General features: G+C 39.4%; 2 protein-coding genes across 4 annotated transcripts in view; both read left to right on the top strand.

Annotated features, from left to right (window-relative positions):
- NEBL (nebulette) overlaps positions 1-26157 on the top strand; it is a 518729-nt gene that overhangs the window by 147434 nt on the left and 345138 nt on the right. The gene's annotated exons all lie outside the window — the stretch shown is intronic.
- LOC100454581 (uncharacterized) lies at positions 1295-25218 on the top strand. The gene is given in 4 exon segments (XM_002820582.3): positions 1295-1500; positions 1911-2690; positions 5322-5331; positions 22977-25218. Coding segments are annotated over 3 exon segments (468 nt in total). The 5' UTR covers positions 1295-1500; positions 1911-2523; the 3' UTR covers positions 23268-25218.

Here is a 26157-nt window from a genome sequence, read left to right as displayed (position 1 = left end):
ATTCCTTCCTCCTGGGTATGGAGCAGGACCCCTTCTGAAATGGCGGTCTTGTGACCCTCAATCAGACTATGGACATCAGAGAATTTCTTTATGGAAAGGTAGGGGAATGGGAGAGCATATTTTTAGTTTCTATGGCCTGTCTTGGGGAGAAAAGGAGCAGATAAAAGGAGGGCAGGGGCTGGGCGTGGTGGCTCACACCTGTAATCCCAGCACTTTGGGAGGCCGAGGCGGGTGCATCACTTGAGGTCAGGAGATCGAGACCATCCTCGCCAACATGGTGAAACCCCATCTCCACTACAAATACAAAAATTAGCTGGGCATGGTGGTATGCGCCTGTAGTCTCAGCTACTCAGGAGGCTGAGGCAGGCCAATCGCTTCAACCCGGGAGGTGGAAGTTGCAGTGAGCCAAGATCATGCCACTGCGCTCCAGTCCGGCAACAGAGAGAGACTCTGTCTAAAAAACAAAAATGAAAACAAAACAGCAACAACAACAAAAAAGGAGGGCAGGATAAAACTCTGCCTGAGAGGTTCTGTTTTCTGAGGCCTAAAGAATCCCAACATTCTAACATAGGACTGTTTTTCACCTTCATCACTCTGATGCTGTTCCAAAGCTGCTTTGGGAAACATGGACCGAAGTCCACATACTTTAACAGAAGAGATACTTATTGTTTCAGTCACTTAGGAAATAACAAGGGTCCTGGGAGTGATGAGCCATGAACCGTGGATGGAAACCAATGTACATGCTTCATGATATCACAGTATACTGGATAAATCATTTGAGAAGAAGCTGGGACATTTGCACGTGTTATTCCCTTTCTGGAACTTTCTCCCACCACACACCTTTGTCTTGTTGATGCCTTTTTGTCCTTTAGGCCTCAACTGTCAACAGGGATGCCTTTTCTGGTCTGGCTAGTGCTGTCTACTGTAAATTCCTCTAGCCTTGTGTAGTTCTTCTTAGCACTCATTTTATATTTATTCGAGTAATTCTTTATCCTGTGAACTCCATAAGATAAAGAAGAGTTCCGTTATTTTTTCTGGACATTATTGTATCATCACTGCCTAAAAACAATGCTTGGCATGGTGATAAATATCTGTGATTGATAAATATTTGTTTCATGAAAGAACCTGTGAGTGAATTGAATTTGGTTGGCGACAGGAAGGCCAGTACAAAGATCCCTGCCCTCAGTCTCAAGTCCAAATGCTGAAGGGGCCGGGTAGCTAAGGTAAAATGGCTGAAGCAGACTGTGAAGAACATGAGTTGCTCTGGGCAACCAGATAGAATGTTCTGGACAGGTGCTTGCTTGGTGGATGTTCTCTTGTTCCTTCTGTGGAGGCGGATTCTTCTTACTCAGGGAGGTAGGCTTGAACAGTGGTAAATATCAAGGACTCCCTGGGAAGACAGGACTTATGGAGTAGAGAAGACTGAGGAAACTTACACTACTCTTCATTGAAGTCTTTCTGGAATCCACAGCAATGGTGACTGAAAGAGGAAATCATGAGGTAAAGTTAGCCTGCAGTGGGTTGAGGACTGAGTGGGAAGTGAGAAGGGAAAGCCAGTGAAGGGAGGCTCCTCCTTTGAGAAGTTTGTCCAAAAAAAAAAAAAAAAAAAAAAAAAAAAAAAAGACAAGAAAAGAAACCGGAGGAGAAACAGGGTCAGAGAAGAATTCCAGAAAGATACAAGGGAGGGGAGGGACTTTCTCTGCCGATGAGGACCCCTTCTTCTGAGAAACTGGGCGAAGATTCCTAGTTTCTGAGGTGAAAATGGCTAACGTACAATGAGACCTTGTCGAGAGGCAGGAGGAGGTCCCAGGCTCAGTGAGGGGAGTGTGTGTGGAGTTGGGGTTTTGCTTTGGGGAAGATGTGAGTGGAAGTAGTCCTAAACGCATCTCCATTTCTACTTTTTATCACAGATTTTATTAACAGGTGCTGAAGAAATATTATTGGCAAGATGGAGGCAAAGCTTTCCTTGCTTTTTGCTTCTGACTTGAAGAGTCACTAGAAGCCTCAGGCCCTTCAGAAATCTTGAGTGGGAAGAGGCATTATGGCAGGGAGGACCTTGTGGACCCGTGGAAATCAAGAAGCCATTGATTTTCTGTGCAGAATCCTGCTTTGACTAAAACCCTAAGGCCTATCTCCCAGAGCTTCGACAGCTGTTCCGTCAGATAATTGTGTCTGAATTGATTCTGAAAATAATAGACCAGCCATAAAGCAGCATAAAATATTATGAAACTATTCCAGAAGCTCAGTAATGTCCTTGGGACCTGCTCGTAGCCCAAGTTTTGTGAGTACTTTTGTAGTTAAAAAAATTTTTACTTTACCAGCGCATTGCAATTCTTTTCCATCAGTGAATTTCACTCTGCAGACTTTTCAGAGCATCTCATAATCAGTCAACAAATCTATTTCAAATGTGTTTGTTACTAAGCAACGGTTGCTAAGAGCTTCTGTAATTAAGATGAAAGTTCCAAGGTAACAATGCCCAAACACAGCACCATTTTCACCATTTTCTGATAATGCAGGAGTAGGATGGCTAAAAGCGAAAGAAGAATCTACTCTATGGAAAGCATGGCACCTGAAATTTCTGAAGATATTGGCTGTCCTCTAGCTTATATGAGAGAGAGTGTTTGTGTTTTACTAATCAACCAGTCATTTCTTTCTTGTGTGGCTGAAATGTACATTCCAGACATGAACAGGTAGAGTATGTGTTGGGGGCAGGTTTATACTGCATGGCTGTGCTAAGACAGGGCCATGTGGTGATGTAAATGATGCTTCCTGACACGTGCAGCTATAAGAGGGGTGAACGGAGTACCCTCTGCATGAAATAAACTTCCTTTGCAGTTATCACTGACCTAGATTAAGCAGCGACGCAGGCCTGTTCTGTACTTTGTTTAACAATGCACAGTTTCTTTTTCTTTTGGAGATTTGTAAAGGAAGACTCAGATGAATTTTTCCCTATTCATGGTGCCTGGCTCATAGCGGGCACTTAACAAATACTCCTCTTTGCCTTCCCACTCCATTTTGTTCCAGGGGCGAGGAGGGGGTTAGGGTTTCCATGGCGACCTGTTGTTGAATGACCTCCTTTCAGACCTGTTGTTAGATGCCCAATGGGCCCGAGCTGTGGTCCAGAGAGCCGAGCCTCACCTAATGGAGGACTTTGCTAGTAAAAGAAGATTCAGTCAGTCCAAATCAGCAAGCAATTACTGAGTCACTCTCCAGCTGCCAGAGCCCTTGGCATTTCCCTACAGGGTTTCCCTGTAGGTTAGCCTTGTTGCAGGCAGAATGGATGTCAGCCACCAAAGAGTACTGACTAGTAGATCTGGTTCTGTTTTGGTTCCATACTTTATGTTTGGGATGTTCGGCAGGTCATAACCTCCTTGGATTTTAATTTCCTCATCCTTACAGAGTGCACAATAACAGCCACTTGGTTCATATTGTAGGGTTGGCATAAGAATGAGAGGAGATAGATTATGTAAAGTGCTATGAAAAGGTGTATACATATTCATTTATTCAACAGATATTTACCGAGTGGTTCCTAAGTGTCAGGCACTATTCTAGTTCCATAATATAGTTCATGTCAGAACAAATCAATAGATCTATTTAATCATTTTTAATGACATTTTAATATGCTATAAAATAGGTGTTCCATCATTTATTTAACCATTCCCCAATTAATGGACATTTAAATAAATAGTGCTGCATTGAACATCTTTATACATATAACTTTGGCATATGCGAGAATATTTCTCTAGGGGAGTACTGAAAGAGATTTTGCCAAGCCAGAAGGCTTATATATTTCATATTTTGTTGGCCATTATCAAACACACCAAAAGGCAATAGCAACGTACTGTCCCAGACTACATGTAAGAGAATACCCATCTTTCCCTATCTTGTGAATCTAATCTTTCCAATTTTACTAGTTTGCTGGATGAAAAGTAATATCTAATGGTTGTGTTATTTTTGGTTTCTTGTTCTATCCAAGAGCATCTTTTATTTTATTTTTTTTGCCATTTTTACTTCTGTGGTTAGCCTTTTTATCTACCCCTTTTGTGTGCTTGGAGAGACATCTTTTTTTTTTTTTAAATTTGAAGGGGCTTTTTATATACTTGAACATGTTTAATATTTATTCATTTCATTTTATATACTTTTTCACTGAGAGGAGAGAGCCCATGCTAACCACTATTTTACAGAGGAGATGAGAGACATATGAAGTGAATAGCTAGTTACAGTCACTTGGCTTTATATGATGGGGCTTGGGTTGGAACGTGGCTCTTCCTATTCCAATCTGCCTTTTTTTCTTTTTTCATTTTTTGAGACAGGGTCTCACTCTGTCTCCCAGGCTGGAGTGCAGTGACATGATCTCGGCTCACTGCAACCTCCAACCCCCCGGGTTCAAGTGATTCTCGTGTCTCAGCCTCTGAAGTAGCTGGGATTACAGGCACGTGCCACCACACCTGGCTTATTTTTGTATTTTTAGTCCAGACGAGGTTTTGCCAGGTTGGCCAGGCTGGTCTCGAACTCCTGACTTCGGGTGATCCACCCACCTCGGCCTCCCAAAGTGCTGGGATTACAGGCATGAGCCACAGCACCTGTCCCCAATCTGATTTTATTTGAGCAAGAGGGAGTTATTTGGGAGGCTCAACTGGCCAAGGAGGGTGGGTTACCTTGTAGGGCGATTTGGATGGTTGAATGCAGTACCAGGGAAGCCACTGGGTTAAGGAAGGGGAACGGTGCCCAGCACAGGTTTCTTTCAGTACCAGCAGCCATCCAGCCCCATCTGCAGGTGTTACCTAATCCTGGGAAAAAGTGAAGGTGACTGAGGGCCTGAGGGCCATGACTGTGTCTTTGTTCCTTAGGAGGTGGATACAAAGACAAAGGAGGAGTAGAGTAACAGCTCCTTGGCAGTGCCACCTTTCTGCCCTCCAAGAGCACAAACAGTGCTGCAGATGCCTCGTATTACAGAGACCAGAGAACATGACTATTGTCAATAATCACAAAATACTTGAAGCAAAAATCCTCTCCTTGTTGGAGTTTTCAGTGGTATCTTATTTGAATAATCATCGTTTCTTTTTTTCTGATTGAATAATTACCATTCTCCTTTTCTGTGTAAAAGAGTAAACTTGATATAAAGTTTTTCTGGAATGGTCTTATTTTAAGCTTTTTTTTTTTTTTTTTTCTTTTCTTATCCTGATCTGGCTTGTGATGTTTTTGATGGGGCTAAGTCCTGGAATAGAAAATCTAGATGTATTTATTTGTTTGTAAAGGCTGGAAGCAACCTTCAGAGCTCTCTGGTTCAAGTCACTTATTGAACACATAGGGAATCTAAGATCTGGGGAAGTGGGGTGGTTTGCCAAGGCACTCAGTTATTCCAGATTGAAGACTAGAATTTGGGGTCCTCTTCAACTGTTTTGGGACTTCTGATTGAGCCATTTTATATGTTTCTGATATTTGTCTATGTTCTCCTTTCTTTTACCTTAGGATTTCTTACCTTGAAAATGAGTCTGGTTGTACTTATTGCATTGAATTGTTGTGCTAAGTAGTTGATAAAGCACTTTTCACGTTTGAATTTTTTTTTTTTTTTTTTGAGATGGAGTTTTGCTCTTTTCACCCAGCTGGAGTGCAATGGTGCTATCTCAGCTCACAGCAACTTCCACGTCCCGGGTTCAAGCTATTCTCCTGCCTCAGCCTCCCAAGTAGCTGGGATTACAGACACTCACCACCATGCCCGGCTAATTTTTGTATTTTTAGGAGAGACAGGGTTTCGCCATGTTGGCCAGGCTGATCTCGAACCCCTGACTTCAAGTGATCCGCCCACCTCGGCCTCCTCAAGTGCTGGGATTACAGGTGTGAGCCACTGTGCCTGGCCTCATGTTTGAAGTTTAACCTCCCTTTGAACATATTTATGAAAACCCCTCTTTTTCTACATTCACGTTATGCATATAACATGTGCTTAGTTGACCCTTGTTGAATTAACAAAAGGATAATTGTTATGTATTTCTATACTTTAGTCACACACACACACACACACACACACACACACACCCCACACACACACTTAAGTCTCAAATTTACCACCGTATAACTACCTGAAGATTATATAGTCCAGCCATCCCCAACCTTTTTGGCACCAGGGACAGGTTTTGTGGTTTCCACAGATGTCAGGGGTGGGGGGCGGGAGGGTGGTTTCAGGATGAAACTGTCCCACCTCAGATCTTCAGGCATTAGTTAGATTCTCATAAGGAGCACAACCGGGATCCCTGGCATGTGCAGTTCATAGCAGGGGCCATGCTCCTGTGAGACTCTAATGCCACCGCTGATCTGACAGAAGGCAGTAGCAGTAATGCTTGCCATACTGTCTGCCACCCTGGGGGTTGGGGACCCCTGATATAGTCTATCTCCTGTTTTCAGGCATGAAGTATTTGAAATATTAAAAGTAAATCATTTTCCCATGATTTTAAATAGAGAAAAGGATCCCACAATTTCCTTTAGATGCTCATTTTGATTTTTCATAACTGACGCTGTTGGAAAACTTCATCTGGTTTAGTCTGTTTCACAGGTGGCTGTTGACTCCTGTGCTCGCTTGTTTGCCCGACTATTCTCTTATACACCCTGAATGGGTAGTTTTGCCATGGACTGAGTGGTAAGGCGATCTGGAACTTCCGGGGTGGTGTCTCGTGGTGCTGTCAGAGTAAGCCAAGCTGGAGTCTGCGTGGCTGCAGTACATAGGTGGCTCAGGCTGTGCTAGTAGACAGGGCTGGTGCAACCTAGGGTGAAATCATAAATATTTCTAGGCTGTTTGGTTGGTCTGTCCGGTCATGGTCTCTGAGAAAGGCTGGCATATTTTAAGTCAGATGTCTGTGTATTAGGAATACCACCAAGAGTGAATGCTTAGGAATGATGGGTTATATTACCAAGGAGAGTGCTAAGAGAATTGTTGTTCCTACAAGTTTCGCCACTGAATGAGGTCTTTTGTCCTATTAGAGAGAGTGATTCAAAATCCTTTAATCCTGGCCAGGCTGGAGTTGATGTTTGGATACCAGGGGCAGGGCCTGTCTTCCACCTAGAAGGATATAGTATTATGTCAAGAGGAAGATTTTCTAGAACAGGAGTTCTGCTGAAGGTGTGGGAGGTGGAGTGGGAGAATAATCCTGGACCTCAGGCACCCTATGGGTATACCAAATGCCCATATGGGTATCCCAAATACCCTTGGGACAGGTATTTGCTGTGAACATCTCACATGCTTTGCATCAGAGCTTCATCCAAAAGGATGTTATCAATTTTGGGTTCAAGGTAGAGGAAAGATGAACATACTTCAGATAACACACTCTGAGATTTTCTGACTTTTATTAAGAATGGGAATTTTCCCTTTTGTTCATTTTATTCAATCTTGTTCTAGTCACTTAGATTTACTTTTTCAACTTTTAACCATCTGTTTTGTGTTTCTCTGTCAATGGGAGATTTTTGATGTTCAAGGGTGGCATTAAAAAAAAAACCACTTTTACTTTAAATATTAGTTTTTCATTCTTTCAACTTTTATTTTGATGTAATGCTAGACAAACAGAAAAGTTGCAAGAATATCATGAAAAATTCTTGTATGCTTTTTTCCAGATTCTCCAAATGGTCACATTTTGATACATTTGTTTTATCCTTTTTCTCTATATGCTATTTTTTTTCTCCTGAAACCATTGAGGTAAGTGCAGATAAGATGTCTCGTTGCCCCTAAATAATGCACTGTGTATTTCCTAAAAACGAAGGCATTCCCTTACATAAATACCATACAACTTTCAAAACTGGGAAATTAACATTGATACCGTTGTATTATCTGATCTACAGACCTCGTTCAGATTTCACTAAATGAAACAATAATGCCATTTTAAGCAAAAGAAAATCCAAGATCATGCAGTTTATTGTGTTTCATGGCCTTTTGGTGTCTTTAATCTGGGACATTTCTTTCTTTTCTTTCATATAGTGAGATTTTTGAAGAGCATAGACCAGGTTTTTTTTTTTTTTTTTTTTTTTTTTTTGTCGAATACCTCTTGTTTTACATATATTTGATGTCTCCTCATGATTAGATTCAGGGTTTGCATTACTGATGGGACCAAAATTGATATTAGGTTTTTTTTTTTAACTTTTACTTTAAGTTCTGGGAAACATGTGCAGAATGTGCAGGTTTGTTACATAGGTATACATGGGCCATGGTGGTTTGCTGCACCTATCAACCCACCATCTAGGTTTTAAGCCATGCATGTGTTAGATATTTGTCCTAATGCTCTCCTTCCCCTTGCCCCCCCACTCCCCGACAGGCCCCCATGTGTGATGTTCCCCTCCCTGTGTCCACGTGTTCTCATTGTAATTCATATTAGTTTTAGATGGATATTAGTTTTTAATTAGTATTGATTTATTCAATTTGAAAACGATATTTTTTTCATTGTATGATTTTATTTTACCATAAATGTCTTGTTATTCTATATATAAAACTAAAAAGTAGAGTATGAAATAAGAGCAAATCATTTATGGGTGTTTGCTTTAAATGATGCTTGATAAACTCAGGCTGGGCAGACTAAATTCCCATTAATCCATTCAGTTTGTAACTTAATTACATCTTCTTAAACATTTAAAATTGTATTTGTAAATAAATATGTCTAATCTTCTTTTTAATCACTTTAAATGCCTGATAAAGCAAACCTGAAGACCTTAGCAAACACTTTCCTAAGTATTTGAATAATTCTTGCAAATTAAAAATGAAATGTATAAATACGGTAGATTCCTCATTCTTCTGGACATTCTAGTATTGTTTGAAAACACTCACATTTTCACTGCTTACTCAGTCACATCTAAAATCAATTCAAGTCTGGCACATTTTCAAAGATATCAGATTCTCAACCATTCCATACACCTTATATATTATTATTATTTTACATTTTTTTTTGAGACAGAGTCTCACTCTGTCAACCATGCTGAAGTGTAGTGGAGCAATCTCGGCTCACTGCAGCCTCCACCTCCCGAGTTCAAGTGATTCTCGTGCCTCAGTCTCCAGAGTAGCTGGGATTACAGGTGCCTGCAACCACACCTGAATAATTTTTGTATTTTTTTTTTTTTTTAGTAGAGACAGGGTTTCAACATGTTGGCCGGGCTGGTCTCGAACTCCTGGACTCAAGCGATCTGCCTGCCTCAGCCTCCCAAAGAGCTGGGATTACAGGCGTGAGCCACTAGTGCCTGACCACGTTCCATATACTTTAATCCCTAATGTACGAAGATTATTCTGAGCTTCACACAAAGTTATTAATACTGTGGCTTTCATAGACTTCGGCATTTCTATATTTAATTCCATACCTTCCCAAGGTTGCCAAGACAAATGTGCACTGTGGAAAGCAGGTCTATAATGGGAGTTGGATTGAGGTTACCATGCTAATAGGTGCGACATGTGCTTATACGTGCCTCTTATACAATTGTTTATCTGGCAGAGATTTGGGGTTGAGGAACCATATGTCCACATTCTTTTTGGACTACAGATAAATCCATTTCATCATTACTATGACAACATGAGGCTAAACCTCATATAATTGCTTTGACAACAGATAGTGGTCCACACCCTTCAGATGCGATGGATTTTCAACCTTGGTCTCCTGGGTTGATATCCTTATGTTCTTCTTTCCTCTGATTTGAGTGGACATAGGGTATCCTCATCCCAATTGCAACCGATTTCCCCTCCTGCTTGATTACATTCTGCATTTCTTTAGCTCTTGGCAGGATTATATCATCATTTTATTCTGTCTGATTGGATTTTACATTTTCTTTCAAAACCTTTGGCCACAACTCCAAAGCTTCATGCTAATGAAAATGCCCTTCTCTAATTTCTTCATGTTACTTTGAATTATAGGCTTTAGAGCTTGACTTAGATTCCCAGAAAAAGTTCCACTAGTGCTATGTAACTTGATTATAAAAATTCCTAGGCCAGCCATGACTCTTAACATCTGAGAGCTCTGTGTACATATTGTAACTAGAGATGACTGAGTGTGTTCTCTTTTAAATTTTGTTGTTGAATTGCTTTCAAACAGACTTGAAGGCTAAATTACAAATGAACAAATACAATCAAAGTAGGAATAGATCACGTATAAGAACATCATGAACTCATGGATAGTGGCTATTATTTATTACGATGTGCTATTTACTTTTGGTAATTTAATTTAATTTTGCTTACTTAGAGTGTCTGGAATAATAGTAATCACTCTCTGTTTTCTTGGCAGATATTCTGTCCCATTAATCTTTTTTTTTTTTTTTTAATAGTTTAGTTTGGTGTCGTTACTAAAAGTACATGTTTTGGAATCAGCTGCACTTGAGTTCAAGTTGCAGTTTTGCAGTTTTTTAGCTGTGTGACTCTGGGCAAGTTACCAAACCTCTCGGAGCCTCCTGTGGGTACCTTGCAGGGTTGTCATGAGGATTAGGTTGATTTTGGAATGCATAACATAGCACCTGGAGTATAGTTTTTTTTTTAAATGATGTTTATTATTCACACTTCCCATTTTTTGTTGTGTTTCTGTCCTTATCCATTGCTTCTGGTCTGCCTCACCTCTCCTGATGACATTTTATTGAACCCTGACCCCTCTTTTGGTTTCTCTAATAGCTGTGCATTGTCTATATTCATTATATATTTCTTCTACCTTGTAATCATGGTAGAGGTATAGTGGACAGTCCATTTATTATAAAGATTTCTTCCCTCTGTCTCCTGGGAGAGCCCCTCAGTTGTACCTTCTGGGCTTCTTTGTGTTGAGCTTGGTGGGAATCCATAAGCCATCATTCCACTCCACCTCAGAGGCCATTCCTTGGATGCATCTGTTTCTCCTTGATCTTGGAAATTTCCAGTGGAACATGCACACATTTTGCAGTGTTTATGGTGAGTTGGGACAGTGCTGTCCGTTGTCCCAATAATATAAGACTGTTTTGGTTTCTACTGTTTTCGGAAGCCAGATTCATGCTCCCTCCTACCTTGTTCTTTAGGGTTATAGACATCATTATCCTCTAGGTGGAGGACTTGGCAAGGAGGAGTTGACCACTGACCATTGGAAATCTCGATACCCACCATCCGCAGCATGCTGGGCTCCTCTCCATCCACTTCCAGTTCCTTCCTTTCTTCCTTTCCCTTCCCTTCCCTTCCCTTCTCTTTCCTTTCTTTTTTTTTTTTCAGGGTCTTGCTCTGTCACCCAGGCTGGAGTACAGTGCTGTGATCCCAGTCTCTCAGGCTTAAGTGATACTTCTACCTCTGCCTCCCAAGAAGCTGTGATCACAAGCACATACCATAATGCTCAGCTGGTTTAGTTTTATTTTTTTGTAGAGATGGCAGAGGGGTCTCACTACGTTGCCCAGGCTGGTCTCAAACTCCTGACCTGAAGCAATCCTTCTGCTTCAGCCTCCCAAAGTGCTGGGATTACAGGCGTGAGCCACCACGCTTGGCTCACTTCCAGTTTCACTTAGCTTAGGTTGTCCCACCTATCAGAAGTGGCCAAGGATGTAGTAACCTCAGTGACCAAGACCTTGAGTGGATTTTAAAGACTGAAAACCTAATGGGGCAGCAGTAGCCATAGTGTTCTTAGACACCGAGCAGGAGCAAACTGGAATAATTCTACAGATTTCTACTTGCCCAGGGCAAAACCAGATTGGTTCTGACTGATGTTTTCTCAGTTTTTCAGAGTTATAAATGAACACCAAGGCTATATGAACAGTTAACAATGAAGACTAAGCATGCAAGAATAGCTGTGGCTAACTGAATACAGCAGTTGTTTGGATGGATATTTGTTATATACAGACTCTTATAATGCCAATTACTATTAAGTACAGATACCAGATAGTTTGAAAAAATATATTTCTTTGGATTTTAACAACCTTTTGAGATAACTGTTATAATTATCTCCACTTTTACAAGTAAAAGGTTAAATTCATTGCCCAGAGTCACATGGCCAGTAAGTGATAGAGTCAGGACTAAGACGCATATCTACCTAAGACCAACGACCATGCTTTAATCACTTCCCTGTAGACAAATGGCATAAGGAATTTTCTAACAACTAACTTAGTGGGATTTTTCCTTGCCAAATTAAGAAAATGTTATGCCAGTCAGGGAAGTCACCAGAAAGCACTGATTTAAAGAACCTATCAACTCCAAAAATATTGTCTCTAGATATCCATTAATTCTACCAGTCCATGAGTCATTGGGGGCAATAAGCAACTCCTCCATCCAGAGATGAGTAAGAAGTTATGTCAGTCATTTTGCTCTAGATAGGAATTAATTTACCCAGATTGCTTTCCTAACAGCCAACTGCAATGTACTGTGTGAATAAAATATTTGCTGGTTCGGGAAGGAGAAAGTGGAGCTGGTTTGGAACATGGAGACCCTTTAGAGTAGGGTAGGCTTTGGCGAACTTTGTCCAGCCGTAGGGCAGAAAGTAAAGAGGAAGGCAAGAGGGAACTTGGAAGGCTGAAATAGGACAGAGATACAGAACGAGAGGTGGGGAAGCTCCAAAGACAAGTTCACCTCTCTCCTGCTTTTGCTGACTCTGAGGATTCTTGTTGGTGGGTGATGAGGGTGAGGGTTTGAAATAAGAAGTAAAAAGGGCTGGGCATGGTGCCCATGCCTGTTATCTCAGCATTTTAGGAGGCTAAGGTGGGAAGATCTCTTGGACCCAGAAGTTTGAGGCTGCAGTGAGCCGTGATGGGGCCACTGCACTCCAGGCTGGGCAAGAGAGTGAGAACCTGTCTTTAAACAACAATAAAAAAGTAGTAAGGAGAGCAGTCCTTGGATTTCAACAGTCACCAGTCGTATTTGGCACTTTCTTAAAAATGGAGATTTTGGAAATATATTGCTAGAGAATTGGATCCAGCAAGTGTGGAGTGGAATGAGGAACTTGGATTGTATCAGTCTCACTAGGTGATCTTAATGCAGATGCTTTGAGGACCAAACTTGTGGAAAGTTTGGGTTAGAGTATCTTCCACTGGGCTGGTAGGCAAGTCTACACCCAACCCAGAATGTGATCCTGTGGCTTCTGTGAGGTTGGGGACTCCCTGGTTGAACAGCTGAAGGTGTTTGAATTGAAGAAGGGCTTCCTCTCTTTGAGAAATGTGCTTAATCAATCCAGGCAAAGCTTTTCAAGTTCCAGAAAGTTCTGCCTGAGGGATAGGCTGCCTTTTTCTTCCTTGCCTCTTAGCTAATTAATTTCTGGCTCCATCTCTCATCCTGGCTGGGTTTGAGGAGGAAGAACTGGATTTCCAGCTGCATGGAGAGGCAAGAAAAGTAGGGTGACCGCTGAAAATAGGACCTTCAGTGCTGAGGCTGGGACAGTCCCAGACACACTGGGATGGTGAGTCCCCTCCTTGTACAGAAGCCCACGTGGTTTAGACCCCTCACCAATTCTACTCAGCTACAAAAAGGCTGTGCCATGATGTCCCAGGCCGGGGGAATCACTCACTGAGTAGATTTGGTGCACCCACAGGAGCTGCTTCTTTTTTATTTAGCAGAAAAGCTCTTTTCAGTTTAGTGTCCTTGGCTTGTTTCCTGGAGTTGCAGGAGGCTGATTGTTGGTAGCCTTACCTGGTCTGAGAAGTAACTCCTCAGTGCCTCCTTTTTGTCAAATACTATGATGTCAAGAATCATTGCCAGATTTTTTTTTTTTTTAATCTCCACTGAGGCTGTAACTAGGATGTGAGTTCACTGAGACTAGAGAAATTAGATCTTCAAACAGCCCTTTGGAGGATACGGATGGGGAAGTACCACACAAAGGAGTTAAGGGAGGATGGGCTGTCCTGTCAGCATTGGCCCTGTGGCCTCGCCCCACCCAGTGGCTTTACTATTAGCCTAGAGAGATTGTACTATATTCTTACTGAATTCAGTTTGGAAGAGGAAAATGTGTTTTCTTGAATGAGGAATGTCCCCAAGGTGGAGTTCAGGCTGTTTTCCTCTCAGCTTGAGCTCTGGGATGAAATAGGGCCTGTTACAGACAAAGCTCTGTTTGAACTAAAATGACTCACAAGAGGTGTCCAGAGGAAATGAAAGAGTGTACTGGAACCTGGACAAATGTTGCCCTTGATGGAGGGTGGAGCGGGTGAATAATCGAGCTGAATAATCCCATGTCTGGTTTTTTAAAAAGGTATAAAATATTAAGTGTGTGTGATGTGTGTACATAGACCACAAACAGATTTTGAGAGGAATTCATCAGAGAAATTCTGAAAATTGTTTTAAGCACGGCAGCATTGCAGAGTAGCGTACCTTCCAGGGGAAAAGAGAACAATGTTCTTACGGCTGAATGAATCCTGATGTTTGTCAGAACTCAGTAATCACCCAAGACATGATTTGATCCCAGAAGGTTTCCCCATGTAATTATGTTGCGCATCTGCTAATATTAAAAGTAATTTGCAATTGCTAAACATACACTAATTGATGGAATAGTTGTGAGAGTAGGAAGGAAAATGTTCTAGAAGCTTTCTAACTGGATGGACATCACTTTTGAATGGAAACTTGTCCAAATCCGGATAATTAGGGATCGACCGTGTAAAAGGTGGTCCTTGGAAGAAGACTTTTAAAGTTGCTTATAATGTGGGTTTACATGGATTGAATAGTGTCTTCTAAAATTTAGGAAACATATGCAGAAAATTCTGGAAACAAATGAGACTAAGAGAATTAATCCTGCCCTCTGTCTTTACTATTACAAAGGGTTTTTAACACTGTTGCTAAATGACCCGGAAACAAAAATACTGTAGAAAATAAGAATACATTGTCTTTATAAAGCAGCTTTGAGTCTAGGAGAGTAGGACATGACTTAATTCAACTGAAGTCTTATTTTCCTATGGGATGGAAAATTTGGCACCTACTTAGATTTTATTTATTTATTTTTTGAGATGGAGTCTCACTCTGTTGCCCAGACTGGAGTGCAATGGCACGAGCTTGGCTCACTGCAACCTCTGCCTCTCAGGTTCAAGTGATTCTCCTGCCTCAGCCTCCTGAGTAGCTGGGACTATAGGCCCGTGCCACCATGCTTGGCTAATTTTTATATTTTTAGTAGAGACGAAATTTCACCATGTGGGCAGGCTGACCTCGAACTCCTGATGTGCGGTGATCCGCCTGCCTCAGCCTCCCAAAGTGCTAGGATTACAGGTGTAGGCCACTGTGCCCAGCCCTTTTAAGAATTTGCCTTTGGTAAATGTGTAGGTCTGTGGAAAACAAAACAGAGATTGACTTATACACAGGACAAAGATGACCATCAGCATCAAGTGGTCCCCAAGCTCCTTAAGGTTCTTGGATTTGAGGCAGCCACCTGGGAGAATCAGAGATGTCATCATGACAGCCACATCACCCAACCAAACCCTACTCGGCTATTATTTTGAGACATAGGTTTCCTTGGAAACTATTCCCTTAGGATTAATATGATGGGCTCTTTCCTGATAATAACAACTAATATGTACTGGATGTTCACAACATGCCATATGCTGTTCTGAGTGCTTTGCCTTATATTCATTCACATAATCCTTCCAACTCTATGAAGATTCTCTATGTTTTCTCTTCTTAGTTTAAGACGGGGAGGATCTGATACACAGAAAAGAGAATAACTTGACTCAAAGGCACACAGCCTGTAGAATTAAGATGGAATCTGGCTTTGGGACTTGCTCTTCATCAATCCCTTGTGGACTGCCCCACACTGATTGAGGAATCATAGAGAAATTGTAACAGGTCACATTTCACCCACAGTAAGGAGCCCCCTCCACTGAGCCTGGCCTCCCAAGACACAGTACTTTTTCCCTTTCGTGATTTAACCAGTAATTTCATCAGGTTAAAAACATCATCTCCTTTTCTTACCTTGAAGCCATGACTTCTACTGAGGTAAATGGTGTGAGGGCTGCAGCTTCAAAAATCAAACTGAAAGTGCACAAAAAGAAAGCTGATAAAAGAGTAAAATTGGACTCCCACCTCACACACATACAAAATTAACTCAAAGTGGACTAAAGACTTAAATGTGAAAGCTAAAAGTATAACACTCTTAGAAGGAAACAGAGTAAATCTTTGTGACTTTGGATTAGGCAGTGGTTTTATATATAATGCCAAAAAACACATGCAACAAAAGAAAATACAAATTAGACTTCATCAACATTTAAAAACACCTGTCCTTCAAGGACACTCTCAAGAAAGTGTAAAGACTACCCCTAGAATGTAAGAAAATATTTGCAGATCATTCTTCTGATAAAGAACTAGTACCCAGAACATATAAAGAATGGTTACAACTCAGTTATTAAAAGACAAGTAACACAATTAAAAATAGGCAACAGATTTGAATAGACATTTCTCCCAAGAAGACTCACAGTCAATAAACACATGAAAGAAGGCCTGGTATCATCACTCTTAGGGGAAATACAAATCAAAACCACAATGAGACACTTCATATCTCCTAGACTGGACATGGTGAAAAAGGTGGACAATAACAAATGTTGGTGAGAATGTGGACAAAATGGAACCCTCACACATCGCAGGTGGGAATGTAAAATGGTGCAGCTACTTTAGAAAATAGCCTAGCATTTCCTCAAAATTTAAACGAAGAATTACCATATGATCCAGTAATTCTACTTCTTGGTATATATCGAAGAGAATTGAAAACATACGTCCATACAAAACCTTGTACATGAATGTTCACAGAAGCATTATGCATAACAGCTAAAAAGTGGAAACAACCCAAATGTCCACTAATTGACAAGTAGATAAACAAAGTGTGGTACATCTATACAATGGAACACCATTCACCCCTTAAAAGGAGTGAAGCACTGATCGTGCTGTTAATATAACGCGATGAATCCTGAAAACGTTAAGCTAGATAAATCAAACACTTAAGGCCACATATGATATTATTCCATTTACATGAAATGTGCAGGTCAGGCAAATCTATAGAAACAGAAAGTAGATTAGCAGATACCAGAGGTTCTTGGAGAATAGGGATAATGGGGAGTGATTGCTAATGAGTACCGAGTTTCTTTCCGGGGTGATGAAAATGTTCTAGATTTATATAATGGTTATTATTGCATAACTTTGAGAATATACTAAAACTGACTGAATTATACATTTTAAAAAGGTAAATTTTATGGTATTATGATTACATGTCAATGTAAATATATACCTACATATACAAAAATAAAAAAGAAAGCTGTATCTGCCTTTTTGCAGAAAGTAGGAAGCAAAGTTAGCATTGACCATTCAAAAAATACAACAGCAGGAAACTTTTACCAGTTTCACTTTGGGCACCCAAGGGCACTGGGACCCAGCTCCTTGCCAAATGAACTTTTCATTTTCTTATTTTTTTCTTCTCCTTATTCCTTTTCCCAAACTTTGTGGTTGGAGGAAATAACCAGTTCAGTGCAGAGAAAAAAGATGCTGCTTCTGTTTCAATCTTAAAGCAGTGTTCTACGTCATGACCTGTCATACACACCAGAGGTTCTACATGGATTCCAAAACAATAACATATGGAAATATTGTCTCTTTCCACATTGCTTTTATTGGTTTTCTGCAGTCCTGTGCTTTTCTCCAGCTGGGATGTTTTTTGCTTTGGTTTTGTTACTTCTGTTTGTTTATTTATTTATTTGTACAGAGAAAATTATCACAGTGAGCAGAGTACAGGCCCACTGAGACTCAGCTGTGGAGGATACAACATGGTCATTATTTCGGTCTGGTTTTGGCATTAGGGAAATGAGGGTGTCATAAGAATGAGTTAGGAAGTATTCCCTCTGCTTTTGTCCTCTGAAAGAGATTGTAGAGAATTGGTATAATTTCTTCCTTAAATGTCTGGTAGACTTCACCGGTGAACTAATCTAGGCCTTGTGCTTTCTGTTTTCAAAGATTGTTAATGATTGATCCAATTTCTTGAACAGATATCAGCCTCTTCAGATTGTCTATTTCATGTTGTGTGAGTTTTGGCAGATTGTGTCTTGCAAAGAATTGGTCCATTTCATCTTGGTTAATAAATGTGTGATCATAGGGTTGTTTGTAGTATTCTTTTATTATCCTTTTAATATCTATGGCATCTGTAATGATGGCCCCCTTTCATTTATGATATTAGTAATCTGTGTCTGCTCTCTTTTTTTCTTAGCCTGGCTAGAGGCTTATTGATTTTATTAATCTTTTCAAAGGACCACTTTTTGGTTTCATTGACGTTTTTTTCTCTATGGAGCCCCTGCTTTTCAATTTTATTGTTTTCTGCTCTAATTTTTATTATTTCTTTTTTTCTGCTTACTTTGTATTTAATTGGCTCTTCTTTTTCCAGTTTCTTAAAGTGGAAAGTTAGATTATTAATTTTCAATCTTTTTTCTTTTATAATACATGCATTCAGTGTTATAAATTTCTTTCAGATCACTGATTTCGTGGCATCCCACAATTTTTGACAAGTTGTATTTTCATTTTCATTCAGTTCAAAACATTTTATAACTTATGTTGAGATTTATTCTTTGAACCATTTGTTACTTAGAAGTGTGTTATTTAATTCTCCATAATTTCAGGATTTTCCTATCTTTTTGTTATTGACTTCTAGTTTAATTTCATTGTGATCTGAGAGAAGACATTGTATGATTTCTATTATTTTAAATTTGTTAAGGTGTATTTAATGTGGTCTGTCTAGGTGAATGTTTCATGTGGATTTGAAAAGAGTATGTATTCTGCTGTTTCGGGGTAAAGTAGTCTATACATGTCAATGATATGGTGTTGATTGATGCTGGTGTTGAATTCAACTATGTCCTTGCTGATTTTCTGCCTGCTGGATCTGTCTGGTACTGATAGAGGGGTGTTGAAATTTCCAACTGTAAGAGTAAACTCGTCTGTTTCTACTTGCAGTTTTATCAGTTTTTGCTTTGTGTAATTTGATGCTCTGTTGTTAGGTGCATACATGTTAAAGATTGTTATATCACCTTGGAGAACTGACCCCTTTATTATTATTGTAATGGCTTTCTTTGTCCCAGATGACTTTCCCTGTTTTGAAGTCTACCCTGTTTTGAAATTAACATAGCTATTCCTGCTTTCTTTTGGTTAGTGTTATCATGATATCTTTTTCTCCATTCATTTACTTTAAATTTATATATGACTTTGTATTTAAAATGGGTTTCTTGTAGACAAAATATAGTTAGGTCATATTTTTTTGATCCATTCTGAAAATTTCTGTTTTTCAGTTGGTGCATTTAGATCACTGATGTTCAAAGTGATTATTGATATAATTGGGTTAATATCTGCCATATTTATTACTATTTAAAATTTTTTGCCCTTGTTCTTTCATTTCTCTGTCTTATACTCTTTCTAATTTTTATGGTTTTAATTGAGCATTTTACATGATTCTATTTTCTCTCCTTTCTTAGCATATCCATTATACTGCTTTTTAAGGTATTTTTTTTTTTAGTAGTTGCCCTGAGGTTTGCAATATACAGGTAATCCAAGTCCTTTTTCAAATAGCACTATGCTACTTCATGGGTATATGAGTACCTTATAATAAAATAATTCGAATTCTTCTAATTCCTCCCTCTCATTCCTTTTGGTCATCCATTTCACTTATACAAAAGCATATATGAGTGTGTCTGTACATAGATATCTATATACACATATATAGATACATAAAATATCTCTATGTAAGCATATATAATTGAATACATTGTTTCTACTATTATTTTGAACAAACTTCTGTAAGGTCAATTAAGAATAAGAAGCCAGGCATAGTGGCACAAGCCTGTGGTCCTAGCCACTCAAGAGGCTAAGGCGGGAGGATGGCTTGAGCCCAGGAGTTTGAGGCCAGAGCCTGGGCAATATTTTATTTTTTATTAAAAAATAAAATAAAATAAAAAAGTTAAAAAAATTTTTAATTTTACCTCTACTTACGCCTTTTTAAAAAATGTACTTTCTTTCTTATGTAGATCCAAGTTCCTGACCTTCATCATTTTCTTTCTTTAAAGAGCTTCTTTTAACATTTCTTGCAAGGCAGGTGTATTGGCAACAAATTCCTTCAATTTTTGTTTGTCTGAGAAAGTTGCTATTTCTCCTTCACTTCTGAAGGATAATTTAGCAGAGTACAGAATTCTAGGGTGGTGGCTTCCAAACTAATTACATGTGGAAACACACACTGAAAGTTGTGCACCTGTCATTGTTTCTGAAACTTTGTTGTTTCTAGTTAATATGCATGTGGCTTATATGATATTCAGCTCTTAGCCCACTGACAGCCTTAAACCCTGTATGTCCTTCTTTCATGCTGTTCATTGAAGATGGAGATTCAAGTGGGAGTTTGAGGACCATCTTTTCTGTTTTTTTTCAATGTTATATTTTTATGCTTTGAGTACATTTTCACTTTTGTCACACTTTTAAAAAATGTGTTTTAACAATTATGGGATAAGTTGAGAGTTGAGATTTGGAAAAGGTGTTGATGATGTTCTCTTGTTCGTCTTCCTTTTTTTGCTTTTGTTCTCTCGCCCTTTCCATTCTGAACTTTCTTTTCTAGACACCCATTTCTCTTATATCTTTAATAATTAAGGCTCCTTACTGTGGATTTTTCAGCTCTGTATGTTTACAGATTCTTAGTTGTCCTGTGTGTTATCTCTTTAGACTAAATTTAATCTGATACAGTAATCAAGGTTATGTGGCTCAGTGTGACATTCCTTCCATATCACATGTGTAAAGTGTACATGAGAATTTGAAATGCTCTTGGGGGTGTGTGTGTGATATTTTTGGTCTAGGGACACTCTTCTCCTTTTTTACATTTAGGTTAACTCACCCAGTGCACAAAACCCCACTGTAATTACTGTAATCTATAAGATTATTAAGTAATCCTGTTTATTTGTTTTTGTTGTTTCAAAAGGAAGAAAATATCTATGGTCTTCAAACATACATGTCTTACTAATGGAGGGAAGAGAGAAAACAAGTGATGGTTGGTGTTGCTCTTTTTTAAGAATTAAAAAAATTTACTATTTTTGTTTCCTTTGAATTTGGTTATAATGAAATGAATGTGTGCTGGGTACCATAAGAACAGATTCTAGTCCCAACCGCATCATTAACTTCCTTTTTACAAAAATATAGATGCCAAAATATTTTAGTATGCATTCCTAACAAATAAGTACCTAGTTATATGTATAAATACCTACAACATAAATATTGCAAAACATTAATAATAATTACTTAATTCCTTTTAACACAGTTCATGTTCACATTTTATTGGTTATCTCTTTCAATTGCAAATTGCAAAGTCTTTTGTTTTGTTTTGTTTTAGTAGTTGCTCAAGTTAAGAGCCAAATGAAGTACACTTATTGAATTGGCAGCTTTGTCTCTTAAATATTTTTGAATTTATAATAGCCCCCTTCCACTCCTTTCCCCTTTTTAATTCCTTTTATTTGTTGCAGACATCAGGTTTTTGCCTTATAGCATGTCCTACATTCTGGATTGGGCTGATTGCTTCTTTCTAGTGTCATTTAACTTGTGCCTCTATCCCCACGTTTCATATAAACTCATAGATCAACAGGCCTGATAATATTCTGGCTCAAATTTTCTTTTTTTTTTTTCTAGGCAAGATCACTGTATAGTTGGTGCTATGTACTTTCTAGTACATCTCATTGGGAGAGACATAGTATCTGTTTGTCCCAACTTTAGTGAGTTAAGATTGGTCAGAAGATTTAGCTGTATACCTGGTTCACCATTTATAAGGTTCCTGATCAACCATACATTACCTTAAGTAATGGTTTTTGCAATGGACTTCTCTAGAAGTCACAAACTGGAAACTTTTTCATTCCATCATTCTTTCTGCATTTATTAGTTGGAATTCTTTAGTAGGGATCAATTTTTCATCATTACTTATTTGATATCTTGAAATATAGTTTGAAAAGAAAAAGCAAGATGCATTTGTCATTCTTTTCTATTATTGATCCATTTTCTGAATAATGAATTGGGGTCCTGGCAGCCTCCCGTTTTGGGGGTCAGGGAATTGTCCTCTACTTTTTGGGGAAGAGGGAAAGGAGTGGGAGGAACATCATATCAACTCATTAAAAAACCATGGATGCATTTGAGTGTATTTGAATCAGTTGCAGTAATTCCTTTTGACATTCATATTGTCCCATCTTCGGCTAGTGGAGACTTTTTTTTTTTTTTTTTTTGAGACAGGGTCTGCCTCTGTCACCCAGGCTGCAGTGTAGTGGCTCGATCTCTGCTCACTGGAACTTCCTTCTCCTGGGTTCAAGCGATTCTCCTGCCTTAGCCTCCTGAGTAGCTGGGATTACAGGAGTGCACCACCATACCCAGCTAATTTTCTTTTGTTTTTACTAGAGACAGGGTTTCAGCATGTTGGTCAGGGTGGTCTCGAACTCCTGACCTCGTGATCCACCCACCTTGGCCTCCCAAAGTGCTGGGATTACAGGCATGAGCCACTGCACCCGGCCCAATGGAGGCTTCTTCTAATTGGCTTGTGTGTCTCTTTGACACTCTTAATCTGAGCCATTAACTTCTGGGCAGCAGTTTCCTCTTCTTTAAATAATTTGGTTAGGTGGTCTTTATGATTCCTTTTAGTTGTAGCTTCCCTTCCAGAAAAAAAGATGGTATATGCTACGACTAAATCTCTTATGCTGAAAATCTACTATTTTTATTTTTTCCCTCTTTAGAGTCCACACACTGGGTGAACTAATGCATTTGAAAATATAGAATGCTTTTGTTTCTCTCTCTCTCTGATCTTTTAGCTCCTAGTTATGTGACACTGGCTTGAGAGGGGTCCACACTCTAATCTCAGTATCTAGGTAAAAAACCAAACAAAGTAAACAATATAAACATTTCTATACTTAAGGCTGTAATGAGGCTTACAAAAGAAGTCCCTGATTTTGAAGATGGATTGGTTTTGAAACATAACCAGCAATGTAGATGTTATTATTCCAAATGTGGTATTTTTTTTTCCCTTCTATGGGGGGTACCAGGCATAAAGAACGGACAGCTGCACTTCATCCCATAGGCCTGTAAGGCAGAACGGAGAGCTGAGAAGGGCCTGAGGCCTCCCAGGGAGCTGGTTGGGGAGACCAGAAGGCTGTAAAGCTGGCCAACGCTTGCCAGGTGGCTGCGGAGAGTCAGCTTCAGTCTCTACAAGCCGTCCATCCAGGCAGCTCCTGAACCAGATCCAGGCAACTGGGCCAAGTCCCCAAGGCTGTCTCTGGGACCAGAAGGTATAACCAAAGGGAAGCATGGATTTAAATTCCAGGGCATAAAAGAAAAGTTCAACATATCTAAGAAGGTGCTGAAAATGACTTTTTTGTAAATGTCTGAAGTACACTGTCTTATACCGAACCATATACAATAAAATTTTAAATGAGCCTGAGTTCTGTTTCCATCCGTGCCCTGTGGAGCACATGTGACTTCAAAGGCAGCTCTGTAGGGTGCAGGGAAGAAGGAGTGCGCTTTTATTTCTCATTTTGGCACAAATCCATCAAACTATTTTTGATGGCTGGGAAACAAAACTTACATTCCCTCTAAATTCATTGCATTTGCCAGATCCACCTTTGTTTTTCTACAGTGATGGCTTCCACTTCTTCAACCCTTGCATTCCTCTTACTTTGAGGCTTTATTTAGCAGGAAAAAAGGCAAGAATGATGCTAGATTTCAAGGGAAGCCTTAAATAGCCCAGTTCATTAAGCAGTCCCCTCTACAACTTCCCATTTCTTCTCCCCAACCCCCAATTTAAAACAGTTGTTTGGAAGACTTTTAAACATGAAACATCCCTTTCATAGGAGTCTTATGATGTGAAAAGGAGCTCCTGGTTTCATTTCAATGGGACCCCTTGGTGATGAGCAAATATAGCTTCAACCTAATGCATGTGCACAGTGGCTGTGTGTGTGTGTGTGTGTGTGTGTGTATGCATGTGTGTATGTGTGTGCGTGTGTGTGCCTGTGAGCTTCTAGAGATTCTGGAATTCCATTCATCATAAGAATTAGAGATGTCAGCATTGCTTTCAGCAATTTTGTCTCTTCTTTGCCACCACAGGACTGTTCTTTATGGCTTGTTTTTGAGATGTTTCCTTCATGATCTGTGTTTGTACTGCCTTGCCCCGTCACCTCTCAACACCGCACTTCAGTGGAGACTGATGCAGGCTGTGCTGTTTCTATTTCTTTTTCTTTTTTAGAGATGTAGTCTTGCTTTGCTTCACAGTCTGGAGTACAGTCCTGTGATCATAACTCACTGCAGCCTCAAACTCCTGGGCTCAAACATCCTCCTGCCTCAGTCTCCTGAGTAGCTGGGACTACAGGTGCATGGCACCATGCCTGGCCAATTTTTAAAACGTGTATTTTTGGTAACAATGGGGTCTTGCTATGTTGCCGAGATTGGTCTCAAATTCCTAGCCTTCAAGCAATCCTCCCACCTCAGCCTTCCAAAGTGCTGAGATTCCAGCTATGATCCACTATTCTTGGCCTTGTTTTTATTTCTTTTGGGCTATTTATTTCTGATCATTTTTATTGCTCTTTTCCAAACTCTACATTCCCCATCCTCTTTGAAACTTTGAATCCTGATGTGGTTGGGTGGTGGGTTCTGCCTAACTTGTTAAAAGTGACCCTAATGAGCCTGAAGTGGTTGGTTTCATTGCATTAGGGTCTTTTGACAGCTCACGGAGAAACTGCCACTCTGTAAGCATTTATCACCTCTGCTAGGGAAAAAAGGCCCAGGCCTGATTATAATGGGTCAGCAAGTGGAGGAGAAGATATTATTAGCTTCAATGTCTTTGGTATTGGACTTCTTTTCATTCCTGCCTTAATAACTCATAACTTATTGATCTTTTCCCTAATCTTTGTTAGTGATGTTGCCTTAAATTATAAAGGACAGTAATACAATATTAGTAACAGTTCTATCAATATGCTAAAAGCTTTACCTCCTCCTACTCCTTCACTTTTAATCAAAATAGGACCTTCCCTGAAGGATTGGGTTATGAGTACAATGAATTTATGTTGGTCTAGTAGGCAATATTATGATTTAAAAGCATTTCTCAATGGCCAAGTAGATAAGGAATTATATGAAATTCTACAAATACCAAGAAGTATTTCAGTGATTTACAAATATTGTCTAGCTTCTGTATGCATAAAATGTCATAGATTGGTGCCAGTGAACACACACACATATCTCAGGTGAGGATTGGCCTCAAAGAACTTACCGGTGTATTCTAGGAGAGAAAAATTAAAGAAAAAAAGAACTTACATGAAATATTTACTAAATAATATAAGAAAACTTAAACCTAAATGTTAGATTGGTTGGAGATATACATATACATATACAACCAATTGGAGATTATGTATATTTATATAATATATATAATTATATACGTTGAAGATTTTATGAATATATTGGTTGGAGATTATATATATATATATGTATTCTGATGATATATGATCATCAGAATTCAGAGAAAAGGAACTATAGATTGGGTGAAGTTGAAGATGCCAATATGAAGGAGAAGGAAGAATTTGGATAATGTGGATAGAGGGGAGCAAGGTGGGGAGAAGAAGAGTTCCAGGCATGGGAAATAACAACGGTAAATTCAAAAAGAAGGACTAAGTGGTGGGCATTTATGGAAGGCTAGGATGACTTGAGCTCAGGGCTCTTGTGATATAAAAGGCTTAGTGAGCTTTTTACTCATATCTTCAGTGTATGAATAAAGTTGATGATAAAGAACTTTAAGAATATGCAGTTCTCTGTACAGATATGAAGTAGCAATTATCCCCAAATTATACTGTTGCTAGCTTAAGTAGTTTAGTCTGTTTGCCAAAATTGAAAGAAAATTATGAAATCACAAGTATTTATATTTGCAAATACACTGGAGTGTCCCAAAATGACAAAAAGCACAGATTTATCTTTGACTTTGTACAGAGTAAGATATAGAACAGTGAGAATCTTGGCACTTGCTGGATTTTTAAGATTTGCTTGGATTTAATATAAAGACATCCTTTGGTATCGACCTCAAAGGGATAGTATATGTGACTTTCCAGGCCACCTGTAGAAGGCAGTCTTCATTGTCCAGGGAAAGTGTTAAGCATTGATAAAATCCCACTGATATGAGATATTTCAAAAAAATTTCTGGCTTGTTATTAGAACCAGCCACAATGATTTTATTGAGTATCTTCTATGACCCCAGCAGCCTACAAGGAAATATGTGAGACCCCTGA

Source organism: Pongo abelii, chromosome 8, assembly GCF_028885655.2.
Source record: "Pongo abelii isolate AG06213 chromosome 8, NHGRI_mPonAbe1-v2.0_pri, whole genome shotgun sequence".
NCBI classification, from domain to species: Eukaryota; Metazoa; Chordata; class Mammalia; order Primates; family Hominidae; genus Pongo; species Pongo abelii.
Note: the sequence above shows the minus strand (reverse complement) of the source record. Positions and strands in the feature narration are given on the sequence as shown.